General features: G+C 40.3%; 1 protein-coding gene across 1 annotated transcript in view; it reads left to right on the top strand.

The window, feature by feature from the left end:
• Window positions 1–16,619, top strand: part of TEKT1 (tektin 1) — a 40,327-nt gene extending 23,708 nt beyond the window's left edge. The window contains exons 5-8 of the mRNA XM_089657457.1: window positions 7,320–7,463; window positions 8,898–9,120; window positions 10,685–10,881; window positions 16,385–16,619. Coding sequence (XP_089513583.1) covers window positions 7,320–7,463; window positions 8,898–9,120; window positions 10,685–10,881; window positions 16,385–16,544 — 724 coding nt within the window. The 3' untranslated portion in view covers window positions 16,545–16,619. The remainder of the gene's footprint in view (window positions 1–7,319; window positions 7,464–8,897; window positions 9,121–10,684; window positions 10,882–16,384) is intronic.
• Window positions 16,620–19,560: the final 2,941 nt, after the last annotated feature.

Genomic DNA, 19,560 nt, shown 5'->3' with positions numbered 1-19,560 from the left:
GGAAAAGCCAGGAGTGTCGGCGGGGGACCTGAGAAGATGAGAAGAGGAGGATCGGGGCTGCTCTGTAGAAAACCACTGCACAGAGCAGGTAAGCATGATATGTTTGGTATTTTAAAAGAAAAAAAACTCAAACCTTTAATGTCACTTGAAAGCTTTACATATTCTTAGTAAACTATAAGCCAATATCCAGTAAATTTGTTTCCCCCCACCTATTCGCAAAGTTTAAAAAAAAAATACCCTTCAGCAAGGTTTTAGGCCTCGTTCATAAAGGGCGTATGAATTCGTGCCCCATGTGAGGACTGTGTTTACCCTGCATGGGCGTTCCATACATCTCTGAGCAGGCAGTCCCATTGCTATGAATTGGGATACAGCAGCTGCATGGACACAGACGCTGCTCCCTATGTGACATCTGTGTGCGTGTGGGTGCACAGGGTCCTTATACTCAGCTCATAGTGCTGTCATGTGACCTACCATGGCACCTATTTTGGGAGTGAAGACCAGTGATCCACCACTGCAGTCCAGGCCTGCCGCCAACCAGTTTTCTTGCCATACCTTGTCATGATGTAATTATGCTCCTGATGGAGACTTCAGGACCTGTGGGAATGCTGCTAAAGAGCGTGAGGAAGTAATGTTTAGAGGGGGGAGGGTATAAGCCAGAGATCAGGTTTAAAACTAATACTCACTGACCTCTGTAGTTAAAGACACTGTAGCTCTATTCATCCTAAGGGTCGATTTACCAGACAGAGTCCTGTACAGCATGAAGATTATTATTATTATACAGGATTTATATAGTGCCAACAGTTTAGGTAGCGCTTTACAATATAAGAGAGACAGTACAATTACAATTAAGTTAGATACAGAAGGAAATGGAGGGCCCTGCTCATGCAGCTCCATTTGTTTGTTTTTCTACTAGTGGAGAGCTGCATGCAGTAAGCCTATATATGTGAATGAATACGCATCAGCTGTGTGGATTCACCTACACAGTGGATGCTGAGTTTGACAGGTATGCAGGGAGGGATGCACAGCCCCCAATGCAGAATGCAGAGCCTGTCCGGTCAGAACACCCATCTTTGCATACCTGTCAACCTCAGCTAAGTGGGTGAGTTTCTTATAGCTGATCCATATCCATTCACTTATGTGGGCTTCCTGCATGCAGCTACATGTTAATACAAAAAGATAGACCAATGTCTCTTCACTCTGTACAGGGCTTTGAACCCTTGTAATTGAGCCCTAAAAGTTTACAGGACATACAGTGTAGTCCTTCAAAGTTCTTAGCAGTTTATTCCTCTCTCTTCTTGTCTACCTGCTCTATGTTTATATTAGAGATTAGAAGGCTGGAAGGCTGCCGAGTTACTGCTGAAGGAGGAAGCAGGGTCAATGTGTTTCTGCTGTTAATTTGAGAATGAATTTCTGCACAGTGCCTGCAGCTAAAGAGGTCAATAGGAGCTTGTTATAAAGCCTGGCCACAGACCTGCTTTAAAATTTACTCTGCCTGCTATAAATGTCAAGTAATAAGTATATGCTGCAAAATATAAAAGCATGGACAGGGTATACAATAATTGTATTTCCTGATTCCAAGTGAGTGATCAAACTCTAACATAGATGTAAAACTTGCATAGTGGAACACTGGATGTTGGCAATTCGTGGATCAAGCCATTACTTTATGCACATGACAAAATGCATAAGGCTTGTATACAAGGGGACTTTCTAACTTTTCTTCCCTATTCAAGTCGATGTGAATGCAAAAGCATCCTAGAAGAAACTCAAAACCATCGCAAATGCAAGCCAGGTACCGTACACCCATTTACTCTGCTCTTAATGCTGTAGCAGCAGAGAAGCCGTGTTCCATATAATGTTAATTTTGATCTTCATATTATGTTATTTAAACCAACCCTACCATTTAAAAACATTTGTTCCTATTTACCTACAGTATTAATCCTTAGTCAACTCAGGAAGAAATTCAATTAGCATTAAAAGTACTGTAGCAGGGAAAAGTCCTGGACCTGATGGGTATACAGTAAAATATTATAAAAAATATGAAGAAATATTACTATCTAAATTGAGGATATATATGAATGCTTTGGGTGGAGAAATGGAAATGAGGAGGGAATCCCAGCAGGCCCATGTAGTCCTCATACGTAAGGAAGGTAAAGATAATACTTACTGTTCAAGTTATAGACCAACTTCCTTATTAAATATAGATACTAAATTATATGCAAAAGTACAAGCAAATAGGTTGACCTAATGCCGCAATGGATACATACAGATCAAGTAGGATTCGTCCCAGGGAGAGAAGGTAGAGATAATGGATTGAGAACTTTATTTCTCATGCAAAAAAGTAGGAAAGATAATACTTCTGCGTTGATACTCTCGATTGATGCTGAAAAGGCATTTGAGTAAATTGGGGATATATGTTAGACACCTTTGGATGTTTTGGGATTGGGTCCTAGAATGAGAGAATGGATTAGGAAATTATATAGTCAACCTTTAGCAGCAATTATGGTTAACGGGAAATGATCAGAGTTTATTGGGATGCAGAACGGAACAAGACGGATGTCCTCTGTCTCCATTGTTATATGTTTTATCTCTGGAATCTCTCTTGGCTACCATCCGGAATAATATAGATATAAAAGGAATTTTGGTAGGAGAAATAGAGCATAAGGGTGGCAGCTTATGCAGATGACATGCTGTTCTATGTAGGTAACCCAAGGATGACAAATTTAATTAAATCTTTAAAAGAATATGGAGAGTTGTCAAATTTAAAAATTAACCCTACCAAAACAAAGATCTTAAATATAAACCTCTTCAATAAAGAGAAAAAAATGTTACAGGAGGAATTCCCCTTCGTTTGGAGAGAGAGAGAGAGAGAGCAAGAATTAAAATACCTTGGTATAAAATTAACGGTTTCTCTAAAGAATTTATATAGATTAAATTATATTCCACTATTAAATGAGATTAAAGATGAAATAAAGAAACTAGGATGGGGAGCTCACACATGGATCGGATGGATAAACCTGATAAAATAGGTTATTGTTCCAAAAATTCTATATAAATTTCAAATGATACCAATTAAATTACCAGTAGTATATTTTAGAATAATTTTAAAAAATTCTAACAAGATTCATTTGGAGGAATAAGAAGCCTAGAATAAGTTATGAAGTCCTAAGTAGAGAGAGAGGTGGATTGGGAGTACCAGATTTGAAAAGATATTATAACACAGTAATATTGGCGAGCATTTTTGACTGGACACATAATGCACAGGGGAAAAGTTGGGTAAAAATAGAAAACACACTAAGTTTCACGAATTTAAGTAGAATTATTTGGTTACCTCCTCAATACCGGGGATTAATAGATAGAACAAGTTTGTTTACACGTAATGCTTTAAGAGTATGGGATGTTATACATAAACAAATGGGATGGGAATTTAATTCACTATTAATGCCTTTTAGGGTCCACAGAGTTTTTTCCTCCAGGTAAAGAAAGTATTACAGGGAAGTGGATAAAGAAGAAAGATGTACAATTAAGGGACATTATGGTGGGAGAGAAACTATGTTCACTTAGTGAATTGAAAAATAAGAGGGAGATATTTATGAAAATGGATGAATGGCGTTCTCTTCAATTGAAACATTTTATAGAGAACCTCCCAAAGCCGCTAAGAAAAAAAGAGGAATGGAACCCTTTTGAGCGATTATTGGACACACGGGGAGAGGGGAAACACTGGATTTCTAAAATATATAAGATTCTCACAGGATTAATCACGGTCATAAGGCCATTATATATAGAGAAATGGGAAAGGGATTTAGGAATAATAATGGATGAGGAAAAACAAAAGAAAATGTATAGGTTGATTCATGGGAATGTAAATATAAAAGAGGTTGAATTGAATTATAAATGTTTAGTGAGATGGTATATTACACCAAGTGTAGCACATAAAATAAATGGAGATAATACAGCTTTGTGTTGGCGTGGATGTGCAGAAAGAGGTACAATGTTTCACCTATGGTGGGAGTGTCAAACAATTCAAGATTGGGGGGGGGGGGAAATAGTTCGCTTAATCCAGAAAATAACGGAGCTCAATATCCCAAAGGAGCCTGAAGCTTGTCTTTTTTATGGCACTGAATTATCAGTAAAAAAAATATTAAAAATCTGGATTAATGTATTATTTGAATGCAGCTAAGGGCCTGATACCCAAGTTTTGGAGGGAACAACAAGCACTGAAAATAAAGGACTGGGTTGAGAGGGTAGAAAAAATATATAGATTGGAAGAATTTTACCATATAGATGAAGACAAAATGGGGGTTTTCCGTATGAGGTGGGAAAAATGGGAGGAATTTAAAAAGTCAAAAATATACCTAGAATATGTGTAATTATTATTATTATTATTATTATACAGTATTTATAAAGCGCCAATAGTTCGCTCAGCGCTGTACATTACAAAGGGGGACAGAACAAAATGGGGGTTTTCCGTATGAGGTGGGAAAAATGGGAGGAATTTAAAAAGTCAAAAATATACCTAGAATATGTGTAATAGAGAAAAGTAATCTTCTAGGATAATTGAAATATTAAGCTAGTACTCCCATGAAATAGGAATTATAGAGTGAATGGAAAAGTGCGAAATCAAGGTTGTCTATGGGGTGGGTGAGAGGGGTAGATAGGGTAGATTCTGGGGTAGACTGGGAGGGAAGGGTGAGGGAGAGGGGAAAAATGTTACCAAGTTTTAATGTTAATTTTTTTTTTTTGCCATATTGTTAAAAGAAAAAAAATAGATTGGAGTATTTTATTGTGTGGGTTTATTGGCTTTTGTATATGTTAAATGGTAATCTGAAAATTAATAAAATATTTAAATAAAAAAAATGAATCCTTAGTCTAGCTAGCCCTAATGAACCCCTTCCTTCCCTTCACTATTCTTTTTCTTTATTTTAATCCTAGGTATTTAACCTTTTATCATTTTTATTGTTTGCCGATTGTTTAAGGGGTCTATTTATAAAACATTAAAGCAGTAATAAACTCTGCTTTGTGATTCTTTCCAGGTAGGCTTATAATAAAGCTTACGCAGTTAAAATGAATTTATCCTAAATGTGCACTGTTTAAGAGATATTGGCTTGTTTGGCAGCTGGTGATGTCACCAATGCATGTGCTCTGAAGTAACGGCATACTCATGCCATCCCTTTTAGAGCTCTGTGCTGCAGCTGTGAGTCCCTTGTGCCTAAGCGGGAGTGATATCATCGCGGCTTGGCCATTCAAACGGCCAGAGCCTGCAAACCTGGAAGACTGGATGAATATGGAAGCCCTGTCAGTGGTGACAGCTCACCGCTGGAGGGCTTAATTTTAAGGTAAGTATTTCATATAGTATTCGATGCTTACTAGCACATAATATTACCTTGCAGGGGACCTGACTTTTTTTTTTTTATCACCACTTGAATTGAATGAAAACACACACATTTGTTCAGGCTCAGGGTGTGGAAATTTTTTAAAAAACTACTTGTCCAGGGGCTAAATCTGTGTCCCAATCTACTTGTCCCTTGTGACAATCAATTTTAACCAAAACCGTATTTAAATCTGAGGTGCTTTTAGGAATGTCTGGGGCTATTAAAAACAAGTGGCTTTACAGTGACTTAAAAGTTTAATATTTTTAACATTGAGCTGTTTATCTCTTCCCAGGGGTGGACTGACAACTCATGGGGCCCCCGGGCAATAGGGGATCATGAGGCCCCTGTGTCCTTGCCCTAACTCAAAAAAGCCTATGAAAAAGGTACCAGGGGCATCTCATGGGGACCCCTACTGACCCTGGGCCCTCGGCAGTGCCTGAGTTTCTGCCCCTATCTCTTCCTCATCTCCCTGCCTGTCTCCAGCACTGCACCTGGGGACTAGCAGGGAGGAGAGACATTGCAGTGTAATGAGCACCGATTTGGCTGCTTGTCAGGAAAGGGGGGTGTCAGGTTTATCCTTTATCCCTTTCACTGCCAGAGCCCTTTTGCGCTTTTTGTATGCACGTTTACATTACACAAAACCCCCTAACATTATATATTTTTTGAAAGGAGAGACCCTAGAGAATAAAATAATGGTAGTTGCAATTTTTTTTTATCACATATTACCACAAAGGTCTAGGAAACATCTAGCAAATTTCAGTAAAACAATGCCCTTAATTTAATTTTAGGGCACAAAAAAGAAATACATTACCCAATTTTCTAGTAAAATATAAAAGGTGAGGTTGCACCAATAGATATCCAGCATGTCAAATCTTAAATTTGCGTGCGCTCGTGGAATGACGACAAACTTTAGTACCCTATATTTTCTATAGGCGACACTTTTAAAGCCCTTATAGGTCATCAGTTTAGTCTTATGGAGGAGGTCTGGTGCTAGAATTAAGGCGATATGTAACGTGTATCACAATCAACATTTTCATGCGTAGGCGGCCCAGTGTGTGCTTTTATGTTTGTACGTGTGTATATGTGGAGGTGGGGGTCCTCAAAATTTTTTTTAGGGGGGAGGGTTTATGTGCTGGGGTGCAACTTTAATTTTTTACAATTAAAAGAAAACTTTTTTTTCATCACATAGGGGAAAAAGTCCCCTATGTGATGAGTTTTGTTGACAATTTCTCTTTATTGAGGGTCTAAAAGACCCTGGATGTCTCCCCTGTACTCCAATGGATGTAATGCAATGCACATCACATTGCATTACATTCTGCAGCCGCCAGAATGCTTCCATCTGACAGGTAAGCCCTGCTGCTGGCCCACAGTAGGGCTAAACATTAACAAAAGCTACCTGCCTAGTGCCCAGAACTACATGTCCTGGACATCGAGTGATATAAATTGAACATCCCTGAGGCTGCATGAATTTTCCCCATATTTTGTGTAATAGATTAATTCCTATTATTATCAGTTCCATCTAGTGGACAAAATGTGGTATAGCTTTCTGAATTCTCTCCATGAGAAAATAAACCACGTTTTGATACAAGTGACCCTGTGCTAACAAGAGGTTGGGATAGCAAAGGAATTATGTAACACAAATTACATCGCAGTGGGATATTCTTTGATATGTTGTGTGGACATTGTGGGTGCAATTTGCTATTTGCAGCTGGATAACCCTAGCTCTGCAATTTTAATATTTCACTTAAGGACTGCATAAATTGTCTTTTTGGCAGCTGCTTCTGTATTAGAGTAGATTGTTTTATGGTATGTATAATAACACAAATAAATCAGCAGTGGCAGCTCCCATATTCCTCCTGGCAGATTCCTTTTAATAGGGCTGTAGAGCACCTTTGAATTCAGGGCTGTGCGGTTGGTTCGCTCATGACCCTTTTTCTCTTATACCTGCAGGTTGAGTCGATCCGCTAAGTATTCCCTGGAGAAGGATCTGAAAGACAAGTTCCAGGCTTTGAAAATCGATAATCATTGCAGCACATTAACAAACAACACTCCAGACATTAGATATGCTTCCAATGTTGTGACAGTCCAGGGGAAGTAAGAGATCTTAATTAAACCTTGCACAACTATTAACTAGTATGCTTTGACTCATTCATTTAGCTGGCAATTGTTAGGAAAAATCAGAGCAATATGAGTATTCTGAGGTATGTATACATACTCGTGTTTCTTTTAACATCAGAAGTGAAAAGTGATGACCAGTCATTAAAGGAATTTTTTGTTTAAAGCCCAACTCAGGGATATTCGAATGCACCCACACTGCAGGAGTTAACTGCTCGTTTATTCTAGGAGACAGTAAAAGAACTTTTACTTATCTGATGCTCTGCCTCCCCCCCGCAGATGGCGCTCCCTCATGCTCCGGGGGTGGACTGGTTTTCAGCATCATCATAGCCAATGCAGGGCTATGGACCCTGTATTTGTGTTAATGATTACAGGACCTTAGACCACTGGAGCATGGGGGAGAAAACACTGCAGGGACTCGTCTAGCAGGGTGGAAGTTTGGGTACTTAAATCTTCTTTTCTATGCCACCTAGACCCAAAAGAGCACTTAACTCTTGCTTAACTGCTTGCAGTTGGGCTTTAAGAACACTGATATCTGGCTATTTCTGCTGCATTTGGACTGGCTTATTACCAGGAATACAGTTGGTGATAAATAACCATAAGGGTGCTTAAATACATAAGGGATTATTTTCCCTATCTAGGCCCCAACAACGGGATAGGTTTTGTGGATCTTCCTACTTGGGCATAGAGAACTTTAGTTAATTATTTTGATCATGGAATCTGTGTTCCAGAGAGGAAATCATTAATCGTTAGTAAGTCTTGATGACCGATCTGTGTACCTATGTTCTAATACAGTGCTGGTCAACTTTGTTGATATGGGAGGCATCAAGTGTAGCCCTCAACTTCACCAAAGGGTTGCACAGAAAATGTACTAAATAATCATTATAAGAGATAGCAGACACACAACAGGATATAGTCAATGACTATGGACAAGAGATAAGAGACTGTGGCCATAATAGAGATGGTAAAAAGACTGTGGACATAGTTACATAGTTAGTCTGGCTGAAAAAAGACAAAAGTCCATCCAGTTCAACCATAGAAAAAAAAAAGTTATAATCCAATACCCACATGGTATAAGAGATGGTCAGAGACTGCAGACATAACACATGACATAACAAGAGATGATTAGAGATTGCAGATGAGATACAAGAGATGGTCAGAGACTGTGAGCATGCTTTAGGAGACTATCATATATTGTGTACATCCTATAGGAGTTGTTGAAGACTGCGAACATGTCATATACAGGACACATGAGACTGATAGAAATCACTACTATAACAACAACAGGGAAACGTGGATTAGTGTCTGCAGGGGCCCCAAGGGCTGCACAAAATGTGCCAAAGGGCTGGGCACCAGGGCTCTAATATAATCTTTCAGTATTAAGTACACTAAGCATTATTTTTACACTTCCAGCTCAGTTATCCCTGTTGAATGGGAGGATTTCAGCAACACAAACATTGTGAAAGCAGAGAAACAGAGAAACAACTCAGTAGCATTTCGGACCCTTATTGACAGCATTTTGTCTGAAACAGCCAGCGATATGCGCAAACAGTGTGATACTGTCAACGTTGCCCTGAAAAACCGTGTGGCAGAGACAAAGGATGCAAAAAATAAGTTGGAAGTGCACTTAGCTAAGGTATATGGTTTTGCATTCCAAAAATGTTGCAAGATGCTGTATTATTTAAATGCATTTTTCTTCTTTTACTCAGTCCCATGTACTGCAGGGCAAGCCTGGAATCAGCATTCAAATAATATTTAATTGCCTTTTTTCCATCCTTTGTTGCATCTTACTGTTGCTGATCGTCTGCAGCCTCTTTGCAACCTTCTCATGTCTGCATGCACTGCATTGACGGCTGCATGGCATTTCTCAGGTTGGGTTTCCTAATTCTGACAACATTTGCCCCTGCTTGTATAAGGTGTGTAGAAACAACCACTTGTCTCCTGCGGGAAAACTGAGTGGCACGGTGTCAATGCAGGTCACAACTGAGACACAGGAACAGAGTGTGATCACCTTATAAGAGCAATGCCTGAACTAGGACATTTATGACAGAATCGCCAGGCAATATTTTAATGAAAGCAGATTGAAAAATATTGAAATTTACTTCAGAAGTAACTTGGTAAAGTTTATATGAGATTTTTATGATTGGGTTTACATATACTTTAAAGTGGTTCTAAAGGCTCAAAGTTTTTTTTACCTTCATGCATTGTACGCATGAAGGTAAAAAAAACCTTCTGTGTTTAGCAGCCCCCCCTAACACTTACCTGAGCCACTGACTTCTGCTGCTGTCAATCACAGTCAGTAAGCCAATCAGGGGAGGGAGGGCTGGGGCGGGGCCGTTGCGTGCCTTTGTGTGTGAATGGACACACACAAGCCACAGCTCGCTAGCGCGCCTGCTCGGATGCCCCCATAGCAAGCTGCCAGGAGCGCTGGCAGGAGACCTGAGAAGAGGAGGATCCGGGCTACTCTGTGCAACCACTGCACAGAGCAGGTAAGTATGACATGTTTGTTATTGAAAATAAAAAGATTTTAGTATCACTTTAATATCTGGCTGTACATGTATGGCCAGGGCTGGGTTTACCATAGTAGCACTCAGATCAGTGCCTAGGGCAAACAATCTTAGAGGAGCAGCGCCAAGTCTCAGATTATACAATTTGAGTTAATTTATTCTTTCATGACTAAATTCAGCAAGAAAACTGTAGGTAAAAGGGGGTATAGGGGTGTTGAGGAGAGTCAGAAGGTTCTTTATAGCTCAGAAAAAGTAAACTTTCATTACTCAAGCAAAACAGAGTAGTGATGTGACAATAGAAAAAAGTGTCTGTGACCAAACTCTCATCACAATAAAGATGGTAATGTCGCCAGAAGATGCCCCAGAATATTTTTGGCCTATCTGTCAACCTGCACCTCGCAAATAGACAGGTAGGCAATTATTCTCCATGGGAACTGTGGGTACAGTGAAGAGGATACCCAACATGCCCCCGGATACCACGGTTACCAAAGACACGGAAGGACAGCATTCTGGGTTCTATTTTTTACATGCTACTTTGAGGAAGGGTTCATGCTACTTTTTTTTTAAATCGATACCACACTTATTTCTAAAGAGTAGAACAAAGATTGAGGCACATGTGATCAAATAACTTCAATGTCTGTTGACTATTATGTATCTTTTTCATAAGATCTATTTGAAACATTTGTTTCTAAGGTTATGGATGAGATCACTTCACAGGAGAAGAACATAGAAAACCTGAAGAAAGCCATTGCCAATAAGGAAGGTCCAATCAAAGTGGCTCAGACCCGCCTGCAGACAAGAACATTGAGGCCTAATGTAGAGCTCTGTCGAGACCCTGTCCAGTACAGACTCATCAGTGAGGTTGGAGAGATTTCCACAAATGTTGAAAGGTTAGAAAAACCTGATGTTCTCTTGTGTGCTAGTTTTTATCATAAGATTCTTGGTTTGTTTCCCACTATATTCAAGATAAGCCTACTAAAACGTTGGTAAGTTATGGGCTGCTGTAAAAGTTGCCATCTAAACATTCACAAATGGTAAGACCCTTGATTCCCAACAAACAACTGCTGTTTAATGCATGCTAAATCAGCTTTTATTAGTAGGAGTCTACTATATTCCACTGTCTTTTCACTATTCTTTTTGTTTTGTGCCTTTTCAGAAAAGCAAATTTGAATATTTCCCTAGATGTCCTGAGGTCATTTGCTGGAATAGTTTAAAGCCCAACTGGGTTTCCCCCACCCCACTTATTGGAGCACTGCTGCCCCCTTAAAAAACAAATCAATACACTTCCCTCTGTTAAGTTGTCTTCAGTCTACTCTAGTCCAATAACATCACAGGTCTTTTTATCTCTATTTTTCCTTCAGCAGTGGGCAAACAGCAGGCACCACTCTTTACAGTATTCTCCTCTGAGTCCAGGTTGGGGGGGTGGTCAAAACAATGACACCCTGGGCTCACAGGACATTTGCTGATTTTTTTTTTTTTTTTTTTTTAAGAGCAGCTGCATTATCCAAACAGTGCCAATAAAGGGTAAATGAACCCACAAGAACCATATGCCAAAAACCAGTGTAATTCAAACTAAATTTATGATGACACAAGCATAATCGTTGATTATTTTAATTTAAACTCTGTGATAAAATTATAAAAAAAAAAAAAAACAAATGCAGACAGCTCAATTGATATGCAAATCTAGACATTAGCTGCAAAAGTTGAGATTGCCACCACCCCTGAAAGTGTCTTGATAGGATGTTTTCATTGGTGGTAACCTCTGATTATGCATGTTTCATCATAATGTCAGCTTGAAATGTCCAAGCTTGCAAAGTGAAAGCCACGATACACATAGGGAATTGTCCAAACATTCCTCCATTCCCCTAGCATGTGCATACTGTACACCATTTGGTGCATGCTCTCTGATCTCCCCATTGTTTCTCTTTATGAGGCAGTGGTGGGACAAGCCAGATTATTTTGTAATCATTTCTATGCATATTAACCACTTCCAGTCCGGACACTTTTACCCCCTTCCTGTCCAGGCCAATTTTCAGATTTCAGCGCTATCACACTTTGAATGAGAATTGCACGGTCATGCAATACTGTACCCATATGAATTTTTTAGCATTTTTTTGAGACAGATAAAGCTTTATTTTGGTGGTAAATCATAAATCTTGGCCAAAATGTATTCAGCTATCTTTGTAGTAAAAAAAAAAAATAACCCTATTCGTTTATACCCAAAAATTATGATTTTTAAACTTTTTTTTTTTTTTTACATTTTTTTTTATTTTTTTTTTTTATTTTTTTTTTTTTTATATACTGTCATCCTAGCAGTACAGTGTCAGCATGGTGACACTGTACTACTTGTGGGAGGTGATGAAGATTTTTTTTTTTACACTGATTGCTTTTACACCCATAAAGGCTGTAAAAGCAATCATTTCTTCTTCTCTCTGGCTGCATTCTTGCAGCCATTGAGAACTACTGTGTGAGCTGTGATTGGTCACAGCTTGTCACATGGTAAAAGGCTGTTGTGAATAGCCCTGTACAATGTAACCTTTGTGATCATTCACAGATTTCACACATAGTAAGCAATGATGTCAGAAGTGAGCACAAGCAGGGGGCGGTGAGGCCATGTATAAACGGCCACCCGACCCTGCACTGCCACCATCCAGCCGTTTATATACAACAGCCGGACGGGAAGTGCTTAAAGTGTACAGTATGTAAAGCTTTAGAGTAGGGAAGGGTTAAATCCCTTATCACTTTTTTCTGCCTGCATCCTTCAGGGGAGATTTCCCTTCACTTCCTGTCTTCAAAACAACAGGAGGGGAGAGGAAATTCCCCAGAAGCAGTGGTGTATTTAGGTTTTGTGCTGACCTAGGCAACACAAAAATCGTCGCGCCCCCCCCCCATCCTGCAGAGAGTGCCTGACATGGACCAACAACACCCATGCTCCCCACCTGAGGGAGCCTTCCACTACCACTGCCCTCCATACACCAGTCACTATGTCCCATGCTGAGAGAGACACCCACCTTCACAGCTCTGGACATCCCCGGGAATGAGAGTCGGGCTGTGCATACATCGTCATGAAACCCACAGCCTCTCTTGGAACTCACCAGGTTCCGCGTGTGTCCCTTCTTCCGAGGGGCAGTGCTGCCCCCTAAAAAAAAAATGCCGCCCTAGGCAAATGCCTTGTTTGCCTTGTGGTAAATACACCCCTGCCCAGAAGAGAGAACAATTCTCATCTTAGACTGTTGTCACCAGAACATTTGTCCCAAGTGGAGGGGTTTCCCCTCACCTCTTACTTGCACTACAACTCTAAAAATTTGTAATTCTCCCTTAAAGGATAAGTACAGCCAAATCTCATTTGTTCATTTTTGTTTGTTTTGCACTCTTAAAGCCCGCTGTCGGCTAATGACACAGAGCAGGTCCAGGCTGGGGAAAGATCACAACCATATGGTCGAGATCCACCCAGGAGCCTGGACTGGCACCTGGCTCAGCCTCTCAAATCCGCTGTTAGCCTGCACCAGCCGTTCCTGCCCCATCCACAACCCAGCACTCCAGTAAGCGCTGGGGGCAGAGCAGAGAGCAGTAACTGACAGTTTGTGCACCACATCATAGGGTGGGTGTGGCCAAATTGCACAGTGGACAGGTCTTAAAGGGGCACCACACTATCCACAACTCAGCTCTGCCCTCCCCTCTCCTAAACCCACTTCTGTACCCCACCATCTACAACTTACTGTCTGTGCCCTGGTCCACAACTGACTTCTGTGACTTCTGTACCAATGCAATACTTACTGGCATATTCAAAGCTTTAGATATCTTTTAATATCCTTTTCCATCTTTATAAAGTTCCATTACCTTGTTACACAGGTCTTTTGACAGTTCTTTTCTGCTCCCCATGGCTCAGTATTTAGCCTGCTCAGTGCATCCACTTGAAAACTAACAAACTTATTGACTATTTATACACACACTATTTGCGATTTAAAAAGCCACAGATGTGCGAAATTAACCTTAAATTTCCGTTTTAAGCTGTGTGTCACCTTGCTTGTCTGTACCAAGGCCAAACATTCCAGGGGATGTAAACCTTTGATCATGGCCATCTGGGTGATTTCTGTTATCATTATGATTTAAAAAGGAGTCAGACAACTATGTGATAATAATAAATGGCTTCATATGATCACTATCCTTACATAAAAGACAGTTTTTTGGCATGATCAGTCATATTTCCAATATCAATGACATTTCTTGATTTCTGCCAGGGTGTGCAAACTTTTGAGCATGAATAACTCTCAATTGCTTTCACCCGAATGGTCAAGCCATCGAATTGCCATAACTGACCACATATGCAGCAAAATGGCAACCTAAGATCAAACAGAGGCTAAGATGGTAGCTTCATTAGCTGGAAAGGATAGAAGGGTTTAATACCATTTTAACCATTTCCTGGCCACCCTAGGGGGCCGCTCTGCGTAAAATAACTTGTATATAAACTCACCCGCCACTTTATTAGGTTTACCTGTTCAATTGTTTGGTAACACAAATTGCTAATCAGCCAATCACATGGCAGAAACTCAGTGCATTTAGGCATGTAGACGTGGTGAAGACAACTTGCTGAAGTTCAAACCGAGCATCAGATTGGGGAAGAAAGTGACTTTGAACGTGGCATGGTTGTTGGTGCCAGACTGGCTAGTCTGAGTATTTCAAAAACTGCTGATTTACTGGGATTTTCACGCACAACCACCTCTAGGGTTTACAGAGAATGGTCCGAAAAAGAGAAAATATCCAGTGAGCAGCAGTTGTGTGGACGAAAATGCTTTGTGGATGTATGAGGTCAGAGGAGAATGGGCAGACTGGTTGCTGGGACATTCAGATGGTAGGGTCAGAATTTGGCGTAAACGACATGAAAGCATGGATCCATCCTGCCTTTTATCAACAGTTCAGGCTGGTGGTAGTGGTGTGGGGGATATTTTCTCGACAGTAGCAAAATGTACCTAATAAAGTGGCCGGTGAGTGTACGTGATTTTGCATTTCTGGCTAAGGGGCACAAACACGCGTGCTGTTCTATCCATGCGTAGGTGTCAATTACCGTGTCCCGGCCAGTGGTGATCAGTGGAGCAACTGACAGGAGAAATATATGAGTGTAAACAACACAGATATCTCTCCTGTCAGCAGGATGTGTTTTGGTTTTTATCTCTCTGCAAAGGAGGAAGATAAACGCCAGCACATCCCCTAGTAAACCACATGGTACACAGGCTAATAACTCCCTAACACACAGGTAACCCTTTGATCACCCCAGATGTTAATCCTTTCCTGCCCAGTGTCATTAGTACAGTGTTGGTGCTTTTTATTAGCACTGATCACTGTATTCGTGTCGTTGGAGATGTCAGTGGCAGTTAGTTCCCACCCAGTGTCAGTATCTGAATGCCCGCCGCACAATCACAGTCCCGCTGTGAGTTTATATACCGCCAGTTATAGCTTTCATGCAAACCAATTAATATACACTTATTGGGATTTTTTTTTAACCAAAGACATGTAACCGTGTACATTTCTGCCTAAATTTATGAAGAAAATTAAAAAAAAAAATTTTTTATTGTACATGTTTTATAGCAAAAAGTACAAAAATATTGGTGTTTTTTTAAATTTTCGGTCTTTTTTCATTTATAGAGCAAAAGATAAAAATCCCAGTGATGATCAAATACCACCAAAATAAAGCTTTATTTGGGTGAAAAAATTATATAAATTTAATTTCTGTACAGTGTTGCATGACAGCGCAATTGTCAGTTAAAGTAGCGCAGCACCATATACCAAAAAATGGCCTGGTCAGGAAGGGCGGGAAATCTTCCGGAGGGCAAGTGGTACTAAACTCTCTGTTTCCCAAAACCGCTACATTCAAGGTATACCTCTGGTGATAACTGTCAGCGTGCTTTATATCAGCTCTAAAGTGATTTTTCAAGCCCTCATATGGCTGGTGATCACATGTACAGCACTATGATAACTGCAGATCAACCAGAGGCTAAGATAGTGCCATCCTTGGCTGTAAAGGATTGTTCCTCTTTAAGATATGGTCTGAGGGGCCAGTTGTAGCTATTTATTCAAGATTCATTTTTTTTATGCCCAATATAAAAGTGTGCTCATGCCATAATTGCAGAGAAGATTGAGCCCCTGCAATTGTTCCACATAATATCATAGGAGTGTTTGATGACCCTGTTCATAGCAACAGCCCCAACAAAAAGCTATTCTCCATGGCGAAAGTATATTTACATTTGGGTCAATCGGTTATACTATCAGGTTTCTAGGTAGAATATTGAAGGCGCCATTTGAATAAGTTTAAGCTGAACCTCCCCCCAGGTTTTTGTGTATTGATTTTCTCCTTTAAAATAAAGAACCACCAACAGTTTGTCATGTTTTTTGCAGACTACGTGAAACTCTGAGCCAAGCAGAAGCTGAGTTAAAAGGCCTGATCCGTAACCAGCTATCTTTAGAAGAAGAAATTCAGGTTAAAGAAAATACCCTGTACATTGATGAAGTCATATGTATGCAGATGAGAGAAGCAATATCAATCAACAATTTCTAATGTTTGTTCTGCCGTTAATTATTTAAATGTACAATTTCAACATACAAACTCAAAATAAAATATCTCTGTGCTGTGTCCAATTGTCTTCTGTGACTACAATAAACATTTTTTATAAGGAAAACATCACAAATTAATGTACTTGGTAAAAAAAAATAATGAAGAAATACATTAAACCACTAAATCACATATACTTGAGACAAGAATAGAACACAAATTAATCATTTTCATTATACATCATACATTGTACTATACATTAGAATCTAAATACTGAACATTGCAAGGGCACAAGGTTTAGGAGCCATTCAAACCATTCAGGTCCGTTTCGCACAGTCTCTTGCACACTCCCTACCCGGAAATGCGAAATCACGTGTATATATATGTGATTTTGCGCACCCGTGCCACCCTGTAGCAGTATTTCTGCTATAGGGTGGTCGGGAAGCGGTTAACTTATACATCATGGATCCAGATAGGAGAGTGGACATTATGCCTCAAACTTCAGAGACCAGGTCCCACATGTCTGGCTCCAGATAGTACATTCCAACAGATCATCAGTCAGTTCTGCAGGCCTCCGAGCAAGAGCAAAGGCACAGGTAGCATGTGCAGTGGGTATACACTCAAAAAGAAGCTGACTTGAGGCAGAAAGCAGAGTTAGAAGCCAACTCGTTCAGGCAGAAAGCAAAAATAGAAGCTAGTATGCATGTGTTGCAAACTCAAAGAGTGGTAGCAGCAGCATCAGCAGAAGCTGCAATATAGGAAACTGCAGTTGGTTCAGAAGGGGATCCGCGCCAAGATCTTAAGGAAATAACAACTCATGATTCAGTGCAAAAGGCTCAGGAATAAGTACAGAACAATGCTCCAGACCAGGTTACGACAGAGTATGCTTCTATCAAGCCTATCTCCAACACATTCCCAAAGTTTTCTAACTTGACATATCAACAGCGCTCTCCAGGTATTCCTGAACTGTTCCCCATGTTTCAATTTAACTCTGAAACTGTCCCAGTGCCATGGGTACAAGAAAGTAAAGATGATGTTAACCCTCAGCATTCATCATGTGACATGGGTTATCATGTATCCTCCTTTGGAAATGGCCCTTTAGGATCCTCAGGGACAACTAATCTGGCAAAGCCCCTTGATTGCTGAGAATTAGCACCAAGCTACTAACATTTGATGACCCTCCCAAGAACTATCGGGCATGCAAGACATCTTTCCAAGGCATCACCAAAGATATGAATCAAATGTCTAGAGAGGAGCTAGATCTGCTAACAAAGTGGCTTGGACCAGAGTCATTTTGACAGGCCAAGAGAATCAGGTCTGTACACATTCTTGATCCAGCTGCTGGGATTAAAATGGTATGACATAGATTAGAGGACTGTTATAGCAGCCCTAAAGCTACTGAGAACCCTCTGTTGAAAAAAACTGGATGACTTCCCTAAAACGTCTAACAAAGACAACCTAACGTTAGGAGAACTTAGTGACATGTTGTTGGAGATCAATGCAGCCAAGACCGAAGGCCACTTACCAGGATCGGGATACCTAGACACAACTCATGGGATTAAACCAATAACTGATAAGCTCCAATACAGTCTGCAAGATAAGTGGATTTCTCAAGGCTCTGAGTACAAGGAAGATGGTCATGTCTCCTTCCCACCATTCAGTTTCTTCAAGTTTATCATCAACCAAGCAAAGACTAGAAATGACTCAAGCTTCATATTCTCGACGTACAGTAACTAGATGTCAGCAAACACAGAGAAAATAGCAAAGCATGGCAACAGATCATTAATGTCAGTCAGAAAGACAGAGGTGTCAGCCAGTAATGCAGCTTTACATTATAACAACTCCGAAAAGAAGTCAATGGACCCAGATAGCTCATGCCCAATCCATAAAAAAAACACACCCACTGTCAAAGTGTTATGGATTCAGACGTAAGCACACCGATGAGCGTAAAGCTTACCTGAAGAAAAATGCTATCTGCTTCAGATGTTGTGCATCCACCAAACACATTGCTGAAGACTGCAAGGTCAATATAATATGCAGACAGTGCAGTAATGACCAGCATGCCCTGGCACTGCATCCAGGTCCAGACCACTGGGCAATAGAGACTCCGTTTAACAAAGAACAAGGCAGGGAGGAAGATGAACCTACCCCATCAACTATTGTATGCAAGTGTACGGAGGTATGTGCAGAAGGGACGAGGCCCAGATCATGTTCCAAGATTTGTATAGTGACTGTATACCCCTTAATAAACCTGACTGTTCTGTGAGAATGTAGTAGTGTTTGAGTTCTTTACTGTGTTTAAAGAAGAATTCTGGGCAAAATTATTATTTTCCTATGCAGTGGGTTAAATGCTCATTTTTGTCTACTGGCTAAGATACAGGTGAAACTCAAAGAAATTGGAATATCGTGCAAAAGTTCACTTATTTCAGTAATGCAACTTAAAAGGTGAAACTAATATATGAGATAGACTCATTACATGCAAAGCAAGATAGTTCAAGCCGTGATTTGTCATAATTGTGATGATTATGGCTTACAGCTCATGAAAACCCCAAATCCACAATCTCAGAAAATTAGAATATTGTGAAAAGGTGCAATATTCTAGGCTCAAAATGTCCCACTCTAATCAGCTAATTAAGCCATAACACCTGCAAAGGGTTCCTGAGCCTTTAATTGGTCTCTCAGTCTGGTTCAGTAGGAATCACAATCATGGGAAAGACTGCTGACCTGACAGTTGTGCAGAAAAGCATCATTGACACCCTCCATAAGGAGGGAAAGCCTCAAAAGGTAATTGCAAAAGAAGTTGGATGTTCCCAAAGTGCTCTATCAAAGCACATGAATAGAAAGTTATGTAGAAGGGAAAAGTGTGGAAGAAAAAGGTGCACAAGCAGCAGGTTCACCGCAGCCTGGAGAGGAATGTCAGGAAAAGGCCATTCAAATGTGTTGGGGACTTTCACAAGGAGTGGACTGAGGCTGGAGTCAGTGCATCAAGAGCCACCACACACAGATGGATCCTGGACATGGG

The sequence above is a fragment of the Staurois parvus genome, unplaced genomic scaffold (assembly GCF_062004578.1).
Source record: "Staurois parvus isolate SC_StPar_1 unplaced genomic scaffold, SC_StPar_1.0 ptg000029l, whole genome shotgun sequence".
Taxonomy (NCBI): domain Eukaryota; kingdom Metazoa; phylum Chordata; class Amphibia; order Anura; family Ranidae; genus Staurois; species Staurois parvus.
The sequence above is the reverse complement of the archived record's forward strand: the minus strand, read 5'-3'. Positions and strand labels throughout refer to the sequence as shown.